General features: G+C 46.8%; 1 protein-coding gene across 4 annotated transcripts in view; it reads right to left on the bottom strand.

Moving 5' to 3' along the window:
* The window catches only part of LOC143942692 (NACHT, LRR and PYD domains-containing protein 3-like), a 235,938-nt gene that overhangs the window by 163,402 nt on the left and 47,495 nt on the right, over positions 1–25,041 (bottom strand). For all 4 annotated transcript variants that reach the window (XM_077464073.1, XM_077464070.1, XM_077464072.1 and 1 more), the window contains 3 exons: positions 24,018–24,182; positions 14,571–14,735; positions 10,229–10,393 (listed from right to left, as the gene is read on the bottom strand). In XM_077464073.1, coding sequence (XP_077320199.1) covers positions 10,229–10,393; positions 14,571–14,735; positions 24,018–24,182 — 495 coding nt within the window. The remainder of the gene's footprint in view (positions 1–10,228; positions 10,394–14,570; positions 14,736–24,017; positions 24,183–25,041) is intronic.

Raw genomic sequence — 25,041 nt, 5'->3', positions numbered from 1 at the left:
ACCAATCTGACTTGTCCTAGATGCAGCAATTTGGGGTCCCTGATACACCTATTATTGCGCTGACTAAAACTCCAGAGGTATTGGGCAGAGGTTGTGGGCACACTCAATGGGATTTTATATGCCAATTTCCTATTGGATCCTCTAACATGTTTACAGGGCTATGTTGATTTTTCGCTGTTTAAGCCACCAAAGTGGATTACTCTCATACGTGCATTGTTTGTGGCTCGAAAACAAATTGCCATTAAGTGGACTTCCCTGCATCCTCTGACCATATCTGACTGGATACTTGATCTCAATTTCCTATATGAGACATATTTTCTTTCTAATGCCGCGTAAACACAGTCGGACTTTCCGACGGCAAATGTGCGATCGAAGCTTGTTGTCGGAAATTCTGGCCATGTGTAGGCTCCATCGGACAGTTTACTCCGGAAATTTCTGTCGCACAAATTTTGAGATCTGGTTCTCAAATTTTCCGACAACAAAATACGTTTGTGTAAATTCTGATCGCGTGTAGGCAATTCCGACGCACAAAGCGCCACGCATGCTCGGAATCAAGCAGAAGAGCAGCGCTGGCCATTGAACTTAATTTTTCTCGGCTCGTCGTACGTGCTGTACGTCACCGCGTTCTTGACGTTCGGAATTTGCAACCAACTTTTGTTGTTGGAATGTCCGATCGTGTGTATGCAACATTAAAAATTCTTCTAAGCCCTTGTACACACGGTCGGAGATTCCGACAACCAAATCCGTCGGAGTAATTCCAACGGATTAATTCTGGAAGAGGTCCGGAAGTGATGTTGCATACACACGGTCGGACTAAGTTGTCAGAAAATCCGATTGTACATAACGTGATGACGTTATTTCGTTAGGATGGGACTACGTTCAGGCTAGTAGCCAATAGCTTTGGTCTAGGAATTTGATATGAGCATGTGTGGCACTTTGTCCATCGGAGTAGGCTACACATGATCGGAGTATGTCCGATCGGAGCATTTTGTGGGAAAATTTTACCGGCAAGTTGGAAAACTTGGTCCGTCGGATACTCCGACGGAAACAGTCCGATGCAGACCACACACAGTCGGAATATCTGACAAAACGGTTCCGATAGGACACATTCCGTCGGAATCTCTGACCCTGTGTACAAGGGCTAAGAGGCTTGACTCAATTTGGTCACTGTGTCTAGACCAGTGTTTCTCAACTCCAGTCCTCAAGGCATCCCAACAGGTCATGCTTTCAGGCTTTTCATTATTTTGCACAGGTGATTTGATCAGTTTCACTGCCTTAGTAATTACCATAGCTGTATCATCTGAGGGAAATCCTGAAAACATGACCTGTTGGGGCGCCTTGAGGACTGGAGTCGAGAAACACTGGTCTAGACCATATGAGTCTGGTACCAAGCTATGCTACATGCCTTTTTAGAAATGGTTGTATTGTTAAAAGTAGGTCAAATCGGCAATGTTTGAGGTTTACTGATCACTATAACAGTGTTTTTTTTGTTTTTTACTGTGAACTCTGAGGTTGTTTTGTTATGGTTTTAATGGTTTTGATGTTCACATAACAAAAATTTTAAATAAAATCTGATATAACAAAATATTTTCGTTCCAAGCATTGTCTGTAAACTACTAATTTCCTTTGCACCCCATGTAATAGAGATGTAGATTGAAAACTTGTTTGTAGTACAATATATTTTATTTCTATACCCCAAATTAGGTTCCCAGTCTAGGGTGACAACACTGCTGTTCCATACACACAGCAAGAGCAACTGTGAGGGGTCTACAGTGTTCAGGCACCACTAGGGATGGACAAATTGTTTGGGCTAGGGATGAGCCGAACACCCCCCGGTTTGGTTCGCACCAGAACTTGCGAACGACCCCAGCGTTCGGTACGAACGTTAGAACCCCATTGAAGTCTATGGGACTCGAACGTTCGAATTGGAAAGTGCTAATTTTAACGGCTAATATGCAAGATACTGTCCTAAAAAGGGTTTGGCGACCTGCCTCCTGCCTCAGGGGAGATGGGTCACTGCAAAAAAAAGTTTTAAAAACTACCGTTTTGGCGGGAGCACTGATTTTAATGACGATTAAAGTGAAAAAAAAAAAGTGAAATATTCCTTTAAATATGGTGCCTGGGGGGTGTCTGTAGTATGCCTGTGAAGTGCCACGTGTTTCCCGTGTTTAGAACAGTCCCTGCACAAAATGACATTAAACGGAAATAACACCATTTAAAACTGCTTGCGGTTTTAATGTTATATCTGGTTCCTGCAATATGGTTGAAAATCATTCAAAAAAATGGCATGGGTAGCCCTCCCTGCCCATTACCAGCCCCTTTGGGTTTCGTACGCATATTAAGGGGAACCCCGTACCCATATTAAAAAAAAGGAAATGCGTGTGGCCCCCAGGCCCTATATACTCAGAACAGCAGTATACAGGCAGACAGGGACTGTGGGACTGTGAAGGTTTGTTGTGTTAAGTTGAATCTGTTTGTAATTTTCAACTGGTACATTTTTAAAGTGTAGCTCCAGTCAAAAAAACTATTTTTAAGCTTTTTGGAAAACATAGGGAAGGGTTATCACCCCTGTATAATTTGTTTTGTCGTCCATCTTTTTTCATCTCACTTGCTGTTGTCTCCTTCCGTTTGCAAGTAGGAGATGTTTGTAAATTGGATGTTTGAAAGTAGGGGCTATATGCTCTGCAGAAATGGCGGAACAAGGTGTTGGTTTTGCAACAACATTGTAAGCCCTCAAAGTGACTCTTGGTGGGCGCTGGAGCGCCCTGCTGTGAACGATTATATCAAGAATTGTAATTACATGCCATTGTTGAACAGTGGTAGAAAAATTGACCTTTGGTGGTTGTGGTGCTGGTGCCACAACACTATAAGTCCTCACCGTTACTCTGGGTGGGCACAGGAAGGGGCCCTCCTGTGAAATATTATATCAAGAATTGTAATTACATGTCCCTGTTAAACAGGGGCAGAAAAATTGGGCCTTAGGCACTGGTGCCATCACACTGCAACCTCTGCCATACACTCTAGTTTTATTGCAGGAATTAGCCCTGCTGCAAAGCATTGCATCAAAAATTGTACTTAAACGCCCCTGTTAAACAGGGGCAGAAAAATTGGGCCTTAGGCACTGGTGCCATCACACTGCAACCTCTGCCATATACTCTAGTTTTATTGCAGGAATTAGCCCTGCTGCAAAGCATTGCATCAAAAATTTTACTTAAACGCTCCTGTTAAACAGGGGCAGAAAAATTGGGCCTTAGGCACTGGTGCCATCACACTGCAACCTCTGCCATACACTCTAGTTTTATTGCAGGAATTAGCCCTGCTGCAAAGCATTGCATCAAAAATTGTACTTAAACGCCCCTGTTAAACAGGGGCAGAAAAATTGGGCTGCTGGCATCACCCAGAACCAAAAATGTTCTTCCAACATATCAGCGGAGGAGGAAAAGGATAGACAATCAACATAACAGGACAGTCACTCAGCATCAGCATAGGCAGTCTTGAAGGGATGTGGTATTTCAAAAAAAATTATTCGGTTACATCAGCTTCAGGTGCTTGGTAGCTGTGGGTGATCCAAGACTGATTCATCTTGATGAAGGTCAGTCGATCAACTGATTCGGTGGACAGGCGCACCCTGTGATCGGTAACGAAGCCACCAGCAGCACTGAAGGTGCGTTCCGAAAGAACGCTGGATGCAGGACAGGCCAGTAGCTCAATTGCATACTGTGCAAGCTCTGGCCAGTGATCCATCCTCAAGACCCAGTAAGCCAGAGGATTTTCAGTGGGAAAGGTGTCCAAGTCTGACCTTGCCCCTAGGTATTCCTGCACCATGTAAATTAGACACTGGCGATGGGTGCTGGAACCAATCATACCTTGGGGCTGCGGACTAAAAAATTGTCTGAAAGCATCAGTCAGACGGCCACCTTCTCCACCGCTCCTTCTGACTGATGCCTCAGCAACACGTTGTCCAGGACCAGGAGTTTGTGACCTCCCAGTCTCTGGGAACGCGTTGCACAGAGCTTTCTGCAAGGCCTCCCGGAGATGTCTCATCCTCTGCTCCCTCTGCGATGGCAAGATAAGGTCGGCAACCTTACCCTTGTACCGTGGATCAAGGAGAGTGGCCAGCCAGTAATGGTCCCTCTCCTTGATCCGAAGAATACGAGGATCCTTCCGCAGGCTTTGCAGGATCAGGGAGGCCATGCAGCGTAGGCTAGCTGAGGCATTCGGTCCGGAGTCCTCTGGGTCACTAAGGACAACATGATCCGCAGCTACCTCCTCCCAGCCACGTACAAGTCCACGTGTTTCTTGGGACTGTAAATCATCCCTATAAGACTGCTGCTGCTGATGCTGATGCTGAGTGCCAGCCTCCACCTCCATGCTGACACAATCATCCTCCTCCTCCTCTTCCTCCTCCTCACCCTCTTCCTGTGTGATGGGTGGCACAGCAGGAACACTGTCTGGATAAAGGGGGCCTTGAGAGGCAAGGAAGTCCTCCTCTTCCTGCCTCTGTTCTGCCTCAAGTGCCCTGTCCATTATTCCACGCAGCGTATGCTCCAAGAGGTGGACAAGAGGTACAGTGTCACTGATGCATGCACTGTCACTGTTCACCATCCTTGTGGCCTCCTCAAACGGTGACAGGACAGTGCATGCATCCCTGATCATGCCCCACTGGCGTGGTGAGAAAAAACCAAGCTCCCCTGACCCTGTCCTGGTGCCGTAGTCACACAGGTACTCATTGATGGCCCTCTGCTGCGTGTGCAGCCGCTGCAGCATGGCCAATGTTGAGTTCCATCTGGTGGGCATGTCACATATAAGGCGGTTCTTGGGCAGGTTCAACTGCTTTTGGAGCTCAGCCAGCCGAGCACAGGCATTAAATGATCGGCGGAAATGCACACAGACTCTCCTGGCCTGTTTCAGGACATCCTGTAAGCCGGGGTACCTGCCCAAGAACCGCTGCACCACCAGGTTAAGGACGTGAGCTACACAGGGCACATGGGTCAGTTGTCCCTGTCGGAGGGCGGAGAGGAGGTTGGTGCCATTGTCGCAAACCACCATTCCTGGCTTAAGCTGGCGTGGTGTCAACCACCTCTCGGCCTGCCCCTGCAGAGCTGACAAAACATCCGCCCCAGTGTGGCTCCTGTCCCCCAAACAAACCAGCGCAAGCACGGCATGGCATCGTTTTGCCTGCGTACTTGCGTAGCCCCTGCAACGCCTACGCTGGTTCTGAGGACAGAGCACTGGAAGAGGCCATGGAGGAAGAAGAAGAGGAGGGGGTGGAGGAGAGAGGTGTGTCACAACCAATAGTAGCAGTTTGGAGGCGTGGTGGCGGAACAACCTCCAACACTACTGCACCTTGTCCTGCATCCTTCCCAGCAGCCAGAAGGGTGACCCAATGGGCCGTGAAAGACAGGTAACGTCCCTGTCCATGCCTGCTGGACCATGAGTCAGCGGTAATATGCACCTTACCGCTGACCGCCCTGTCCAGCGAGGCAAGGACATTGCCTTCCACATGCCGGTAGAGAGCCGGAATCGCCTTCCGTGAGAAAAAGTGGCGTTTGGGGACCTGCCACTGAGGAACCGCACATTGTACAAACTCACGGAAGGGGGCCGAGTCTACCAACTGAAAAGGCAGCAGTTGAAGTGCTAGCAATTTAGCCAAGCTAGCATTCAACCGCTGGGCATGTGGATGGCTGGGAGTAAACTTCTTCCGCCGGTCCAGCAGCTGGGGCAGGGACATTTGCCTGCTATAATCGGATGTGGATGTACCACTAGCAGAGTTCCCGGAAGCACTTGGCTGTGACACACCTAATTCTACACCTTCATTCCTCTCAGAGCAGGTTTCAGAGAGGACTGAAGGTCTAGTGGGGTTAGAGATGCCAGCTGATGAGGAGCAAGGAGAGGTCCGCTTTGTTCTTTGGTGTGGGTCTTTGAGGTACGCTTGCCAACGAGCTGCATGGCAGGTCAACATATGTCTGGTCAAGCATGTGGTGCCCAAGCGGCTGATGTTTTGGCCACGTTAGATACGCTTGAGACATATGTTTCAAATAGCAGCGGTGCGATCTGATGCACTCGTCTCAAAAAAGGCCCACACCAAAGAACTTTTAGAATAACGCGCAGAGGAAGCGCTCTGCGCAGGCGGAGCTCTGCTGTGTGATTCCGTCGGTGTGCTGCCCCTAAGCTGGCCCCCGGAGGGCATCCTGCCTCGTTGGACATGTGCCTCCTCCTCCTCCTCCTCCCTCCTTCCAGGCACCCACGTGGAGTCAGTGCCCTCATCATCCCCTCCCTCTTCATCGCTGTAGCAAACCTGGCAGTATGCTGCAGCTTGTGGAACATGACTGCCAGATTGCTGTGCTTCTTGAGCATCCTCTCTCTCTGCGCTCACGCTACTGCCTTCCTCTAGCTGAGTGTCATCATCAGAGCCCACCAAACACTGGGCATCCTCCTGGAGCATGTACCCAACACTGTGCTCAAAGAGTTCAGGAGACTCCTCAGGAGGACGTGGTGGGTCTAGGGAAGGAGTCACTGATGATGACATTGAGAGGAGGGACGACGATGTGTTGGCAGCTGCTTTTCTACTACCCTGAGACTGGGTGAGAGAGGATGAGGAGGATGAAGAGGGCTTGGTCATCCACTCTACCTAGTCGTTGGCATGTTGCGGTTCAACATGTCCAGCTGCAGAAAAGAAGGACAAGCATGTCCCATGGCCACGTGCTGATGACAATGCACCGCGTCCACGACCAGCACTGTTGTCTCTAGACACAGAGCCTGCTTGCCCTCTTTTATCGGCTCGCGCCTGTCTGCCTCTCCTTGCTGGCCTTCCAGACATGGTAATGGCCTGAAGGGAGTTGGGTAAAACAGTGGTTGGGTAGTTTATATTGTGCTGGAGGCACACAACACCCACTAACTCCTGCAGATGCCTTTTTTATAGAACAGCAGAGTTAAAGGGGTATATACAGATGTATACTGTGCTGTGCTGGAGGCACACACAACTTCCAATAACTCCCGCAGATGACAATCGGGCCCAAATAGAGAACAGCTATGTAGGTGGATAATAGCGGTATGTACTGGGTACAGAGCACGCACTATCTCCTGAGTGACACTACTGACTGCAAGCTCTATTGTTAAAGATGGACCACTAGCTATATAGGTGAGGTGAATATCACGGTGTATACTGCGGTCAGGGCACGCAGACAATAACCAGAAAACAGCAGAGTTAAAGGGGTATATACAGATGTATACTGTGCTGTGCTGGAGGCACACACAACTTCCAATAACTCCTGCAGATGACAATCGGGCCCAAATAGAGAACAGCTATGTAGGTGGATAATAGCGGTATGTACTGGGTACAGAGCACGCACAATCTCCTGAGTGACACTACTGACTGCAAGCTCTATTGTTAAAGATGGACCACTAGCTATATAGGTGAGGTGAATATCACGGTGTATACTGCGGTCAGGGCACGCAGACAATAACCAGAAAACAGCAGAGTTAAAGGGGTATATACAGATGTATACTGTGCTGTGCTGGAGGCACACACAACTTCCAATAACTCCCGCAGATGACAATCGGGCCCAAATAGAGAACAGCTATGTAGGTGGATAATAGCGGTATGTACTGGGTACAGAGCACGCACACAGCACGCACTAACACTACTGACTGCAAGCTCTATTATTAAAGCTAGATCACTAGCTATATAGGTGAGGTGAATATAGTGGTGTATACTGCGGTCAGGGCACAGACAGTAACCACTACACAAGAGCAAAATAGTAAATCAGCCAAAAACGATTGGTGTGTAACTGTGTTGAAGGTACACAGAACACCCACTGCTTCAGATGCTAACAAACACTACACGAGGCCGCCTGAAAGGCGGCTTTATATAGTGTGGGGCGTGCACTACACAGGCTGAGCTATGATTGGCCACAGGCAGGATGCCTGTGTCCAACCATTGCTCTCCTCGCTGCTGGCGCTGCGATTGGCCAAGCATGCGGGGTCACAGTGCATGCTTGGCCAATCGTGAGACAGCAATGCATTGCGCCATCGCAGTGCATTGTGGGCCACACGAATTTTGCCGCGGACGGCCCAAACGTTCGGAATTCGGCGAACGCACGAACGACCGATGTTCGAGTCGAACATGCGTTCGACTCGAACACGAAGCTCATCCCTAGTTTGGGCTGAGCATAAGTTTGGCCTGAACATCTCCCATTCAGGTACTCGCCTAACACCCAAAGTTTCTGGGCACTTAGGGGGATGTTCACCTGCCAAATGCACAGTAAATAGGTTGTTAAGGCTTCCCTGCTGAGAGATAAATTGAAAAAAAAAGAATGTAAATTAAAAAAAAAATTGGGGAAAAAAAATGCCATGGAGGGACTCTCTGGGTCTGGTATGGATTTTGACCACTTCCCCACCGACACATTGCAAAATGACACCAGCTAGAAACACTCCCTCCCTCCTGCAGCCCATCAGAGTACCAGTCTCCAGCTCATAAGAGTATCCGAGTACCTATCTGCAGCCCATCTCTATGAGGCATGGGCTGCCCATCTCATTCCTAGAGGCCCTGAAGTGTCAGCGCAAATACTCAACAAATGATACCTTTTTGAAAAGTAGACAGTTCAAGGTATTTAGTAAGAGGCATGGTGAATTTTTGAAGTTGTGATTTTTGGGAATTCTTGGGAAATTTTTATTTATTTTTTAAAACAAAATTGTCATAATAAAAAGTTATTTCTCAGACACAGCCTATGCATACTTGGAATTACATCACAGAAGCCCATGCCTCATAGAATATACATTGGGGTGTTTTCTTTCCAAAATAGGGTAATTTTGTGGATAATTCCACTGTCCTGGTGCAAAAAAAATTGCATTGATACATGTCCCCAGGGCAGTACTTGGGTCCCCATACACTTTTTATGGCAATAATTTATAAGCATAAGAGCCTTTAAAATGAGGAATTTTGATTTTTCATGTTCATGTCCCATAGTCTTTAACCACTAGAGAACCGCGCTATAGCCGAATAACAGCTACAGCGCGGACCTGCTTTGCCGGGACTACGTCTATTGACGTACTCCCGGCAGGGGCGCGCGCGGCGTGCTCTGTGATCGGCGAGTCTATGAGACTCGCCTGATCACGGATCCGAGCAAGGGGTCGATCCCGACCCCTTACCACGCGATCAGCTGTCAGCCAATGACAGCTGATCATGTGACAAAACAGAGCCGGTAATCGGCTATTTTTTCTCCTCACGCTGACGAGATTGAAGAGATTTGGGGGGGAAGAAACCTCTACCCCTGTGCCCAGGTCTTACCTGACCGAGCCCCTTAGCCTGATGTTTCTGCCTGCTGCCATCTGACACTGGCCTGTTAATCATCCATGCCTCTGCCTGCTACCTGTACTGCCCACTTATGGACCATGTTCCTGCCTACTGCTAGGACCAATACTTTGGCTGTGCTAACCGTGTCTTGCCCACTGTCTGGACAATTCATTTGGTTGTTGCTGACCACATCACTGCCTACTGCCTGGACCAATGCTTTTCTTTGGCTGTGCTGACAATATCTCTGCCTGCTGCCTGTACTGACTATAGACAGTATTCCTGCCTGCTGCCTGGACAATTTCTGTTGCTAACCACATCCCTGCCTGTTGCCTGGACCAATGCTCTACTCTGTGGACAACTGCACTACTAAAACCACTACATTGAGAACTGTGGACTGGATTTGATTTGTCAATAAAAGCAGTGCCACTCTTATACTGCAAAAGTGCATATTGACCTCCTTTAGGTAGTGGGGTGCATCCAAGCAGGTGAGGAGACACCCTTAGGAGGGGTGAAGAGCACCATGGTGAACAAAGATTGACAAAGATTGGTGTATGGTATTAAACGATTCACAGATTTATATATATATTTATATATATTTATACATACATATATATACACACACACATACACTACACAAATATATATTATAGTTTTTACACAGATGTGTTTAAATTATATTTTATTATTAATTATATGACCACTGATGCATTTTACTTATTGATGAATTTATGCACTAAAGGAGAGTGCTACACCCTTGAAGGCAATATATTTTTATTGCATTTGCACAGATGGTTAGATGAAGACTGATGCCTCCAATATTACTTAATTTTAAGCAGGTTTGTCTCATATTTAGCTAAAGGGATAGCATGGAGGATTTATTTATATATTTTTGTGTCAGAATAGTATTATCTCAGTCAGTCCTGTTATACTCACTGTAATTCCTCTATCCGGCTTGTTGTCAGAGCTGCCATCAGATCCCTGAAATGAGGACCCTTCAGATTGTTCTTAGACAGGTTTAGTGTCCTCAGTGTCCGGTTATTTCTTATTGCAGATGCCAGGTGGGGGCAGGAACTGTCTGTCAGGTGATTATAGGACAAACTGTAGAAGAAGAGAAGAATGTTACCCGAAGAAAATGATCTCCCCCAGGAATGAATGTGACTATTCTCTACATGAATGGAACTCATTTCTCTTTATTGGAATCATTTATATTAGATCACTTTATAAAACTCCAGGAAATGTAATTTTATAAAAAAAAAATTATAATGGAGTTGACCCCCCCAATATTGTCCTCCACGTGTAGAGACAGTGATTTCTCCATACACAGGATGAGCACAGAATACCACTGACATGACTCGTATTGTGCTATAATTCCTTTGTGTATGGAGCATGAATGGTATCAGCAGAGGCTGGAATCAGCATTGCTAGTGATAGGACGGGATGATTTTTTATCTAAAATTCTATTTATCCTTGCTTATAAGAGTACTCTGTACTCATAGGAAGTAATGGCACTAAAAAATAAATGTTCAGTAATGGGGAAGTCTTCAAGCACTGAATAGTAGATGAATAGAATAGTATGACAAAACATTGCATGAGGCTCTAAACACTCATTGCATTAAGACCAGATTCCCATATACAGTGTATGAATATCTATGTCATCTGCTTATATAGATACCAAAATAAATATAATGTTTTATAAAAAATTATAATGGAGTAGTAATATTGTCCTCCATGTGTAGAGATGGTAATATCTCCATACACAGGATGAGCACAGAATACCACTGACATGACTCGTATTGTGCTATAATATCCTTGTGTGTGGAGCATGAATGGTATCAGACAGCTAGTGATTGGATGGGATGATTTTTATCTGTGTAGCTCCCTGATCTTTAGGCAGGGTTGCTCCTAAATTTACCTGCCAGGTGTAGTTACCTTGGTCTATTGTTAGGGATCAATTGATTTCACACTAAGTCTGGGCGGCACAGTGGTGTAGTGGTTAGCACTCTCACCTAGCAGTAAAAATAGGGTTGCTGGTTCAAATCCCAACCACGACACTACCTGCATGGAGTTTGCATGTTCTCCCTGTGCCTGTGTGGGTTTCCTCTGGGTACTCTGGTTTCCTCCCACACTCCAAAGACACGCAGGTAGGTTAATTGGCTTCTGTCCAAAATTGGCCCTAGTATATGAATGGGGGACCTTGGATTGTGGCTCCTTGAGGGTGGGGACCAATGTGTGTGTGCAATGTACAGGGATAGGGACAATTGTAGACACTCACTCATCCAGGTTGAACTGGATGGACTGGTGTCTTTATTCAACCTTAGTAACTTAGTAACTAGGTCAGATTATAAGTATATGGGGTATCTCCTAAACCCCTTGGCCTGCTGGGGGAACCTATATATTTGGGTGTAGTCAGGTGATTGGTGTTCTGTGCCACCTGGATGGCTGTCTGGGTGGACGTGTGCTGTACTGCCCAGGCTGCTAGGCCAAAGATTGGGCCTATCCCGGGCACATCTGGCTGCTAGGATGTCTGAGGGCATATCCAGAAGCAGGAGAGTAGGCTTGCAGTCCAATCAGAAGTGACAGTTTTGTTGGCTGGAGAACCTGTCAAGGTCAAAGGTAGAGGGGAAGCTGTTGCCAGTAAGACACTGTCTTCCTTATTACCAGGGACCAGAATAAGTAACTGAAGCAAGTACCAGAGCAGCATTCTCACCAAACGGGCATGGTGAAGAATCAGCAAACTTCAGAGGGGATCAAGGCAGGGACCCAGCCAGCGGAGGTGACGCTTGCAGAGCAGCCTTGTGTGTCAAGCTAGAGACTGAGCAGGCCAGCAGGGGTGAAGCTTGAGAGGTACCTTGTGTGCCAAGCTAGGGACCCAGCAGAAGCGGGCATGAACCTTGAGCAAAATACCACTGTGAAGATTGGAGGAGCTCAAGGGATTCAGTAGCAGGGAATCAGTGGGTCTAGTGAAAGACCGGGAGCTCAGTGGGCTTAAGAACTACAAGGAGTGATTGTAGTGAAAGAGAAAGGAACTGTTACGTTTGTGTTATGAACTGTTAAATACTGTTAGGAAACAACATTCCTGCACATGCAGATGTGGCATCTTGCTGGATGCCTTTCCCTGCATGGCTGTCCTCCTATAAAAGTCTCGGAGTCTGCCAACTAATTTTGCAAGAGGGTGTCCTGGCCCTAACCCTCTCGCCCCCAAAAATATTGTTAAGAGGCACCCAATAATTATAACTGCTCTGCACCCACCATGCCTCACAACCCATTACATACAGAAGGATGTCAGCTATCCCTGACCCTGGAGGTCCTCATTAGACCAAAAGAGGCCTGGGAACTTGCTACATCTGATATTCTGTTTATCTCTGCTGATAAGAGCTCTATACTCCTAGGAAGTAATAGAACTAGTAGTGGGGAGATCTTCCAGCACTGAATACCGTATGGTCACGCCAGATGAAAAAAAATGTATGAGGCTCTGATCACTCATTGCAGTAAGATCAGATTTTCCCATGTATGAAAATCTATAATCCTATCTATTTATATAGATACCAAAATAAATGTAATGTTTACATTTTAAAGCTTATAGGGTCACCATGCATGTTACAATCGGATATTGTGCTCTTTATACAACTTTAAATCATAGTACCTACCCAATGTATGCAGTCAGTTTGTATCCAATTAGGCAAGCTTTTGCACTTCTTAGTTGGTAGGAGAGATAAAGAAAATTATGAAATCAGACTGTACTGTGTGTGCTCAGCTTTAACCACTTGCCTACTGGGCACTTTTACCCCCACCCAGGCCAATTTGCAGCTTTCAGCGCTGTCACACTTTAAATGACAATTGCACGGGCATGCTACACTGTATCCATATGAGATTTTTATAATTTTTTTCACACAAATAGAGCTTTCTTTTGGTGGTATTTATTCACCACTGGGTTTTGAATTTTTTGTTAAACAAACAAAAAAAAATGGAACATTTTGAAAAAAAGTATAGTTTGTTTAAAATATACTTTGTTCAAAATTTTGAAAAAAAGTATAGTTTGTTTAAAATATACTTTGTTTAAAATTTTCCAAACAGGTAATTTTTCTTCTTCATTGATGCGCTGATGAGACTGCACTCATGGGCATTGATAGTCTGCACTGATGAGGCGGCACTGATTAGCAATGATAGCCTGCACTGAAGGGCACTGATGAGACAGCACTGGTGGTCTCTGATAGTTGCCACTGATGGGCACTGCTAGGCTGAACTGATAGGTGGTACAGATGGGTACCCATAGGTGGCACTGGTAAGAGGCATAGATGAGCACTGGTAGGAGGCACTGATGGGTACAAATAGGTGACACTGAAGAGAAAGCACTGATGAGCATTGATAGGCACTGGTTGGAAGCACTAATGGACACTGTTTGCCAGCACTGATAAGCACTGATTGGCAGCACTGATGTGCATTGATAGGCAGCATTGGTGGGCACTGCTGAAGCTTCACTGATCATCAGCACACTGATAATTAGTGCCCTTATTATCAGTGTAGATGTCCCTTTGACATAAGCTGGTTATCTGCTCTCTTCTCCTCACCTATAGCTGTCAGCATGAGGAAAGGAATGCCGATAACCAAATTGTGTTTACAATTTTTTCAGCTGTCAAGGGTTCTGTGATAACACTGATCTGTGATCAGCTGTGTCCGAAGGACACAGCAATCACAGAGCGAGACCCTTACATGCTGAAGGGGGCACATGGGTAACACGATCACAGAAGGACGCCCATGGAAAGCCTACCGGCAAAGTAAGCTAATGCTGTAGTCATCTTATGGCTATAGCATGGGTGAGAAATGGTTAAGCAAGCCACATATTATAAAATATTATTATTGCAGTGGAAGGAATGAAAATTGCTCAATTTCCCCATCAACACAATCAGAATTGATGGGGAAATGACTACTGCAGTGCTATTATGTTCTGCTAACAAGGGGCCTATCAGGCTAGCAGAACACAATGATCAATGCTAACTGCTATAGACCACCACCAGGGATTGCATGCAAAAATTCTGAAAGGCTGGTTGTAGTGAATTCAATTGAATCAACTTCAGTACAATAAGCCTACACATAGATGGATCAAATCTCGGCTGTTCCCTGCTGAACTGGTTGAGATTTGATCCATTCATGGCCAGCTTTAGAAAAAGTCTAATTTATAGATGATAACAGAGGTAGATAAGATTCTAAGATTTAAAAAACTGAATGTTAAGCTGTCACAAAATGTTATTGTCTCAGTCAGTCCTGTTATACTCACTCTAATTGCTCTATCCGGGTTGTTGTCAGAGCTTCCATCAGATCCCTGAAATGAGGACCCTCCAGATTGTTCCCAGACAGGTTCAGTGTCCTCAGTGTCTGGTTATTTCTTATTCCAGATACCAGGTGGGGGCAGGAACTGTCTGTCAGATGATTATTATCCAATCTGTAGAAGAAGAGAAGAATTTTACCAGAAGAAAGTGGATTTCTCCCCCAAGAATGAATGTAACTATTCTATACGTGAATGGAACTCATTTCTCTTTATTTGGATCATTTATATTAGATCTCGCTATAAAACTCCAGCAAATAGAATTCTAAAAGAAAGATGTTATAATAAAGTATAGAGATGGGCAAAAGTTGTTATAATAAAGTATAGAGATGAGAAAAAATTCGGTCCAGAAATTCGCCCGTTTGGCGGACACTCATATTTGACGGTAGCTCAGTGGGATGTTCGCCTGCCAAACATGCCTACTATGCACTGCACACTTCCTAGTGCATTCTAGGGCCCTAATTGGATGAAGCCTTGATGCTGACCACTTGTCAGATGCAAGGCTTTACCAAGTAGCACTGTCTGAGCCCTGATTGGACAAAGTGATGATTGCTTTCTCCAATCACAGCTCAGTGCTCATAGTCCCACCCCACACTATAAAATGTAACTTCCCATAGAAATCTCTTGTAGCGTGTTGGAGTGGAGATAGAGCAGAGCTTAGTATGCTACTAAATAGTTAGTGTGTTCACTTACCCTATTTATCGGCGTATAACAAGCACTTTTTTCCGCTTAAAATCAGGGGAAAATCACGGGTGCGTGTTATACGCCAATCCTCCATATTTTGGAGCCTCTGGGTGGCTTTCAGCCGCCTTCAGCCCTTCTCTGCAGCTCTCAGCGGCTTTTGGCCCTTCTCTGTGGCTTTCGGCCACCTTGGGCCCTTCTCGGCAGCCGAAAACCACCGAGAATGGCCAAGAGCAGCCGAAAGCTGACGAGAAGGGCCGAAGGTGGCCAAAAGCCGTCGAGAATGGCCGAAGGCGGCCAAGAACTACCGAGCCCTGCCGAGATACACAGGACATCTCTGCTGCGCCATTTTTAAAAATAAAAAATGAACATAAAACAGAGAAGGCTGAAAATTACACTGACAAGAGGACAACGATGGACAAGGCTGCAATGATGGACAAGCTGCAATAATAGGCTGGCTGCAATGATGGACAAGCTTCATGACAAAGCTGTAAATGACACTGACAAGGCTTCAGATGGACACTGATAAGGCTGCATTGATGGGCATTTAAATGTAAGTTTTTTTTCCTTAAACTTCCCTCCTAAAAGTTTTTTTCCTTAAAATTCCCTCCTAAACTTGGGGTGCGTGTTATACGCCGATAAATACGGTATCATGATTCTGAGTGTAGAGTAAACGTTTAGTGTAAGTATATTGTATAAGATTAGTGTGTCAGTATAGTGTGTTAGTGTTTTTAGAGCTGTATATCCTTTTTTCTGGTTACTGCGTGTTTTTTTTTTGTTTTTGTTTTTTGTCCACTGCCTGCCCCTTTTTTTTTAATTGTCAGCCACAGTTTTTCTGACTGCAACACTGGTGTCCCCCCTTTCTTATTGTTTTTATTTTTCTAAATAATTTTTAAATTTCTGTCAGCATCCACCAAACACCACTTTTCATTCACACTTCACTTTTCATTGAATAAAGTGCATCCAATTACACATTTCTTAGTATCTATAAAATTTGGGAATTAAGCTCCCATCATGTCTGGCCAACAAGGCAGATGTTCCAATGCCACTATGAGGGGGCCAGTAGAGTCTGTGTCCACATGCAAAGGTGGATGTGGTCAGTCCTCAGTAGTGATGGACGAACTTCCGACGGGACGTTTCGCGAACGCGAAATGCGAACGGACCCAAACGTTCGCGAAACAGAACGTTCGCCGCGGGCCCCATTGACTTCAATGGGAGGCGAACTTTGCAAACCTTCATGTCGAATTTGCGGCCACGTGGTAATTATTAGGGGGTAAAACGTAGTCCCACCATCTGGACAATGACATAATACATGTATGAGGTGAATTTGGGATCGATAACTACAAGCATTTTTATTTTATTTGGGAAATTGTTCTAACAATTCAGGACTATGGAGCTAATGAAGGCAATGGAGGAGAGGGAAGGTCAGGGACCAGGGTAGGCAAAGAAGAGGGTGCAGGAGATGATCACCAGCAGCGTGACATACCGGAATGACACATGCACCGTGATAGAGGCATCTGACAGCAGCACCGTAATACAGAGCACTGACAGCAGCACCGTGACATACAGCGCTGACAGCAGCACCGTGACATACAGCGCTGACAGCAGCACCGTGACATACAGCGCTGACAGCAGCACCGTGACATACAGCGCTGACAGCAGCACCGTGACATACAGCGCTGACAGCAGCACCGTGACATACAGCGCTGACAGCAGCACCGTGACATACAGCGCTGACAGCAGCACCGTGACATACAGCGCTGACAGCAGCACCGTGACATACAGCGCTGACAGCAGCACCGTGACATACAGCGCTGACAGCAGCACCGTGACATACAGCGCTGACAGCAGCACCGTGACATACAGCGCTGACAGCAGCACCGTGACATACAGCACTGACAGCAGCACCGTAAGCAGCCCCAGGAGGAAGTCAGCACAGCACAGGGATGGTGTGATCCCCTCATAATAAGAACCCCCAGGAGGAAGTCAGCACAGCACAGGGATAGTGTGATCCCTTCATAATAAGAACCCCCAGGAGGAAGTCAGCACAGCACAGGGATATCATAAGCAGCCCCAGTAGAAATATGACACCGCTCAACCTCTTCAAAGAGGAGGGTAGGGGCATATAGTACGGTGTGCTTTTTTGGGTCAAGGAAGTGAGCCAAATGAATTAAGAAGGTCTGTGTGCTTGATTAAAAAAATAGTTTATAGACATATACATGGTCTACTGGTCACATGTGTTGAATTCCTCCGAGATCCATGCCTCATTCATTTTTAGAAATGTGAGGTAGTTAACACTGTGGTGAGCTAGGCGAGTACGCTTATCGGTCACAATCCCCCCTGCTGCGCTGAACGTCCTTTCGGACAGGACACTGGATGAGGGGCAAGCCAACAGTTCGATTGCAAATTGGGCAAGCTCTGGCCAGAGGTCAAGCCTGCCCACCCAGTAGTCTAGGGGTTCATCACTCCTCAGAGCGTCCACATCGGCCGTTAACCCAATGTAGTCGGACACCTGACGGTCTAGGCGTTCCCTGATGCTGGATCCGGATGACACCTGTCGATGGGTCGGCTGAAAGAATGACCTCATATCCGAAGTCACCAACACATCTTCAAACCGGCCTCTTCTTGCAGGCGCTGTTGGATTGGTACCCGCAAATCCTTCTCTGGGAGTGGGAATTGCTCCTCTGCCAGCGCACGCAAAAGCAGAATGCAGCATTTCTCGAAGCAAGGCCTGGAAGTGCTGCATTCTGACAGCCCTCTGCGACGGCGGTAACATTTCCGCCATTTTGTGTTTGTACCGGGGGTCTAAGTACGTTGCCACCCAGTACTGGTCCTTGACCCTCATGCTTTTTATACGGGGGTCCCTATTAAAACACTGGAGCATGAAGGCCCCCATTTGCACTAAAGTGGAAGCGGTGTGGTGGCCTGGCTCCTGCTCATCATCCAGGATAATGTCGTCCTCTTCATTCTCCTCTCCCCATCCACGCACAACAGGGATCCCAGAAAGGTTTAAAGCATGCTCTTCTTGCTCCTGCTCATCCGCCCCGGCACCATCCTCCTCTGACTCCTCATCAGACTCCTGTTGTTGACTTGTCTCAGATAGAGTAGCCCCCCCTGGGAATTCATCCAGCATTGCGACTTCCTCATCTTCCCGCTCCTGCTCCTCCACAGCCTGATCAATGACACGACGCAATGCACGCTCCAGAAAGAAGGCATAAGGTACCATGTCACTGATGGCGCCATGGCTGCGACTGACCAGTTTGGTGATCTCCTCAAATGGCCGCAGAAGTCTGCATGTGTCGCGCATGAGCAGCCACTGGCGCGGTGAAAAAAAACCCAGCTCCCCAGAACCGTTTCTTTCGCAGAGTTCATACAGGTAGACGTTAACTGCACGTTTCTGCTGGAGCAGCCTATCAAGCATATAGAAGGTTGAGTTCCATCGCGTCGGGCAATCGCAAATAAGACGTCTGACCGGCAGATGGTGTCGCCGCTGAATGTCAGCAAGGCGAGCCATGGCCGTGTAAGATCTTCTGAAATGGGCCGAGATTTTCCTTGCCTGCCGCAAGATGTCCTGGACCCCAGGGTATTTGACAAGGAATCGCTGCACGACCAAGTTTAAGACGTGTGCCATGCACGGCACGTGCGTGATTTTGCCCTGTTTCAATGCGCTAAGCAGATTGGCACCGTTGTCACACACCACTTTACCAACTGTCAAATTGAGCGGTGTTAGCCACTCATCTGCCTGTGAACGCAAAGCTGAAAGGAGTGCCGGGCCAGTGTGGCTCTTTGCTTCCAGGCACAACAGACGCAGCACGGCATGGCAACGTCTCACCTGGCATGTGGAATAGGTTCTGGGGAGCTTGGGCGGTGCAGTGGAAGAGACGCTAGCAGCGGAAAAGGAGGAGGCAGCTGAGGAGGAGAGGGAGGAGGATGGAGTAGGAGGAGGAGAAGAAGAGTCAGGCCTGCATGCAATCCGTGGCGGTAAAACCAAATCTACACGGGTGCCACGGGTTACATGCTTGACGGCCGTCAGAAGGTTCACCCAGTGGGCAGTAAAACTGATATACCTTCCCTGCCCGTGTTTGCTAGACCACGTGTCTGTGGTCAGATGTATCTTGGCACCGACACTGTGTGCCAGAGATACATTCACTTGCCGCTGAACATGGCCATATAGCTCTGGGATGCCCTTCTCTGAGAAATACTTCCTTCCTGGGACCTTCCATTGTGGTGTTCCAATGGCCACAAATTTGCGAAAGGCCTCCGAGTCCACCAGTTTATATGGCAGTAGTTGGCGGGCTATGAGTTCTGACAAGCCAGCCGCCAACCGTTGGGCAAGAGGGTTATCCGGCATCATCATTTTTTTACGCTCAAACATTAGGCCCACGGAAGCCTGCCTTTTTGCAGAAAAATGTGAGCTTGGCGTGATGGAAGGTGGAGTGGAGGACAATTGTGAGGAGAGAGGAGAAGGAGAAGTAGAAGACGAGGCTGGACGGTGAGAGCCTGCAGTGTGGCTTTGTGTGTTCCGTTGCTCCCACTGGGCTCGGTGATGGCTGCTCATGTGCCTTCTTAAGGCGGTCGTCCCTAGGTGAGTATTGGGCTTACCGCGACTAACGCGTTGACTGCAAAGATTGCAGATGGCAACGCTATTGTCAGCAGCGGACACGTTAAAAAAAGCCCACACTGCGGAGCCATGTGCCGGTGTCCTGGGAGCGCCAGATGTGACCGTACATGGTCGATGACTCGCTCCTGATACATTTGCAGTCTGCTTTGTCCCTGCTGTGCAATGTAAGTCATTGCTGCTTCTCCTCCCTATCTGCTGGTCCATATCTCCCTCTGAACTCCCCTCCTCTTCCTCTCTTGTGGGCACCCACGTGACATCACTAGACACGTCATCATCAACGTCACCTTCCCCACCGCTATAAGTAGAGATCTCGGAGTAGGCAGCAACACCGGGGACCAACCTCCTCCTTGGGCTGATCTGGGTACTGGCGTCAGACTGCTGAGTAGCGCTTGTTGCTACCTCCTCTTCCTGATCCAATACCAAGAGTGGCTGCGCATCAGAAATGTCCTCTTGATATGGATCGGAAAATAATTCCAGTGACTCAAGCGGAAGGTATGTGGTGGTGGTGGTGGTGGTCGTGTTGTTGGTGGTAGTGTCTTTGGGGGTGCACATAGCAGAGAGTGAAGAAGAGGGTGCAGATCGAGAGGATGAGGAGGGTGCAGAAGAGTAAGGCTGAGCGAGCCACTCAACCAAGTCTGGTGCATCCTTTAAAGTAATTGAACGCACCTTCTGCAACTTCCCACTTTGGCTCAAGCCTGTTGCTCCTGCCCTACCCCTACCACCCCTGCGGAAGGGCCTGCCTCTTCCTCTGCATGTCATTTTTTAAATGACCCTGTGACAAAACTCTTAGTCCCTATACCGCTGAAGGACTGCTGCAGTATAGGTGAGCGGTCAGCAGTGGTGCACGTCAACCCTATCTATTGTGGACCGATAGCGGTCCTTACAGAACAGCAGACTGTACCGCACTCAAGCCTATGTACCGTAGCACCCTATACCAAGTTACCAGTCCTTATAAGAACTTTTGTGGACCAAGCAGGTTGTGTATTAGTGTTTAGCAGACTGTACGTCAGTCCCTATACCGCTGAAGGACTGCTGCAGTATAGGTGAGCGGTCAGCAGTGGTGCACGTCAACCCTATCTATTGTGGACCTATAGCGGTCCTTACAGAACAGCAGACTGTACCGCACTCAAGCCTATGTACCGTAGCACCCTATACCAAGTTACCAGTCCTTATAAGAACTTTTGTGGACCAAGCAGGTTGTGTATTAGTGTTTAGCAGACTGTACGTCAGTCCCTATACCGCTGAAGGACTGCTGCAGTATAGGGCAGCGGTCAGCAGTGGTGCACGTCAACCCTATCTATTGTGGACCGATAGCGGTCCTTACAGAACAGCAGACTGTACCGCACTCAAGCCTATGTACCGTAGCACCCTATACCAAGTTACCAGTCCTTATAAGAACTTTTGTGGACCAAGCAGGTTGTGTATTAGTGTTTAGCAGACTGTACCTCAGTCCCTATACCGCTGAAGGACTGCTGCAGTATAGGGCAGCGGTCAGCAGTGGTGCACGTCAACCCTATCTATTGTGGACCGATAGCGGTCCTTACAGAACAGCAGACTGTACCGCACTCAAGCCTATGTACCGTAGCACCCTATACCAAGTTACCAGTCCTTATAAGAACTTTTGTGGACCAAGCAGGTTGTGTATTAGTGTTTAGCAGACTGTACCTCAGTCCCTATACCGCTGAAGGACTGCTGCAGTATAGGGCAGCGGTCAGCAGTGGTGCACGTCAACCCTATCTATTGTGGACCGATAGCGGTCCTTACAGAACAGCAGACTGTACCGCACTCAAGCCTATGTACCGTAGCACCCTATACCAAGTTACCAGTCCTTATAAGAACTTTTGTGGACCAAGCAGGTTGTGTATTAGTGTTTAGCAGACTGTACGTCAGTCCCTATACCGCTGAAGGACTGCTGCAGTATAGGGCAGCGGTCAGCAGTGGTGCACGTCAACCCTATCTATTGTGGACCGATAGCGGTCCTTACAGAACAGCAGACTGTACCGCACTCAAGCCTATGTACCGTAGCACCCTATACCAAGTTACCAGTCCTTATAAGAACTTTTGTGGACCAAGCAGGTTGTGTATTAGTGTTTAGCAGACTGTACCTCAGTCCCTATACCGCTGAAGGACTGCTGCAGTATAGGGCAGCGGTCAGCAGTGGTGCACGTCAACCCTATCTATTGTGGACCGATAGCGGTCCTTACAGAACAGCAGACTGTACCGCACTCAAGCCTATGTACCGTAGCACCCTATACCAAGTTACCAGTCCTTATAAGAACTTTTGTGGACCAAGCAGGTTGTGTATTAGTGTTTAGCAGACTGTACGTCAGTCCCTATACCGCTGAAGGACTGCTGCAGTATAGGGCAGCGGTCAGCAGTGGTGCACGTCAACCCTATCTATTGTGGACCGATAGCGGTCCTTACAGAACAGCAGACTGTACCGCACTCAAGCCTATGTACCGTAGCACCCTATACCAAGTTACCAGTCCTTATAAGAACTTTTGTGGACCAAGCAGGTTGTGTATTAGTGTTTAGCAGACTGTACCTCAGTCCCTATACCGCTGAAGGACTGCTGCAGTATAGGGCAGCGGTCAGCAGTGGTGCACGTCAACCCTATCTATTGTGGACCGATAGCGGTCCTTACAGAACAGCAGACTGTACCGCACTCAAGCCTATGTACCGTAGCACCCTATACCAAGTTACCAGTCCTTATAAGAACTTTTGTGGAACAAGCAGGTTGTGTGTTAGTGATTAGCAGACTGTACGTCAGTCCCTATACCGCTGAAGGACTGCTGCAGTATAGGGCAGCGGTCAGCAGTGGTGCACGTCAACCCTATCTATTGTGGACCGATAGCGGTCCTTACAGAACAGCAGACTGTACCGCACTCAAGCCTATGTACCGTAGCACCCTATACCAAGTTACCAGTCCTTATAAGAACTTTTGTGGAACAAGTGAGTTGTGAATGTTTAGCAGACTGCAGCAGAAGGGCAGCAGTCAAGTATAATATCCTTTCTATATTTGGAAGAAAGAATATTATACATGTACAAGCCTATTACTGTACCACTGATACCAGTCCTGAAAAGAACCTTTGTGGAACTAATAATAACAGCAAGTCTTTAAAATTACCCTCACTGCCTGACAACACTGCTTCCTTCCTGTCCCTATACAAATTGGCAAAAAAAGAGAACGATTAGTGGTTACTGGAACAGCTCTTTTGTGGACCTTGATAGTAACAGCTAATGATGATGATGATGATGATGATGATGAAAGACTAATCTGGCTGTCCCTGTAGCATACACCGTCCTTTCCCTTTCTCTAAACTAACAAAAGACACTCAGGCTGCTGCAAGAATCAGCAGCACAGCAAACCTATCAACACCTAACACCTATACCAGTCCTGAAAAGAACTTTTGTGTACCAAATAGCTAGTGGTTTATCTCTCCCTACTCCACACAGGAACCTGTCCCTATCGTAACAGAAGAAAGAATGTAAAATGGCCACCGGATCGGGTGTATTTATAGGTTAGGGGGAATGTACAAGTGTCCATGTGCTGTCATGTCTCAATTGGCTGTCCTGTATCACATGATAAACGTGTCACCAAAGGTTAAAGTTCTTGTATACATTAAACACGTAAGTCCGCCGCGGCGAACGACGGAAAAAGGCGTTCGAACGTGCGGACCGCGAATGTCGGAAATTCGCCGCGAAACGACCGCCGGGCGAACCGTTCGGCCATCACTAGTCCTCAGGCACCTTTGTCTCCGTTTAGTGATGTTGCCCATCCTATCCAGCCACAGCATGCAGATGTGGTGGTGGACTGGCTTACTAAACCATCCTCATCCGCTATGACCCAAGCTGTTTTGGAGTTGGGGGAGTCCCACTTGCAGAAAACAACATCACAGTTTAACATTGCTTGTGTTAATAAAGCGATCTCAGTTTTTGTTTGCGGGCTGAAAAAAAAAAAAACTTAATGTGTACCAGACTTTAAAAAAAGACTACGTATAGCTGATAGCAGGGCTAAATACATTTCTTAGACTCATAAAACTGAATATTAATCTGTCCCAGAACATTATTGTCTCAGTCAGTCCTGTTATACTCACTGTAATTCCTCTATCCGGCTTGTTGTCAGAGCTTCCATCAGATCCCTGAAATGAGGACCCTCCAGATTGTTCTCAGACAGGTTTAGTCTCCTCAGTGTCTGGTTATTTCTTATTCCAGATGCCAGATGGGGGCAGGAACTGTCTGTCAGGAGAATTCTATACAATCTGTAGAAGAAGAGAAGAATGTTCCCAGAAGAAAATTAATTTCTCCCCCAGGAATGAAAGTTACTATTCTCTACATGAATGAAACGTATTTCTCTTTATTGGCATTATTTATATTATATCACTTCATAAAACTCCAGGAAATTTAATTTTATAAAAAAAAAATCTTATAATGGAATAGACCCCCCCAATATTGTCCTCCATGTGTAGAGACAGTGATATCTCCATACATGGTATGAGCACAGAATAAAACAGACATGACTTGTATTGTGCTATAATTTCCTTGTGTATGGAGCATGAATGGTATCAGCAGACAGTGTGAGGCCGGAATCAGCATTGATAGTGATTGGATGGGATGATTTTTATCAAAAATTCTATTTATCTCTGCTGATAAGAGCTCTGTACTCATAGGACGTAATGGCACTAAACAAAGTAATGTTCAGTAATGGGGTAGTCTTCAAGCACTGAATAGTAGATGAATAGAATAGTATGACAAAACATTGTATGAGGCTCTGAACACTCATTGCATTAAGACCAGATTCCCATATACAGTATATGAATATCTATGTCATCTGTTTATATAGATACCAAAATAAATATCATGTTTACATTTTAAAGCTTATAGGGTCACCATACATGTTACAATCCAATATTACGCTCTTTTACAACTTTAAACCAAACTGTTATAGACTGCCGGCATTGACTGCATGCAAAAGATCTGAGAGGCTGGTTGAACTGAAGTCAATTGATAGATAAACTTCAATACAACCAGCCTGCCCATAGATGGAGCAAATCTCAGCTGGTCCCAACTGAAGCGGTCGAGATTTGATCCATTTATGGCCAGCTTTAGGAAAAGTCGAAT

This window comes from Lithobates pipiens, unplaced genomic scaffold (genome assembly GCF_037356315.1).
Source record: "Lithobates pipiens isolate NorthernLeopardFrog02 unplaced genomic scaffold, aLitPip1_a1.2 Scaffold_30, whole genome shotgun sequence".
Classification (NCBI taxonomy): Eukaryota; Metazoa; Chordata; class Amphibia; order Anura; family Ranidae; genus Lithobates; species Lithobates pipiens.
This window is presented reverse-complemented; position numbering and strand designations above follow the sequence as displayed.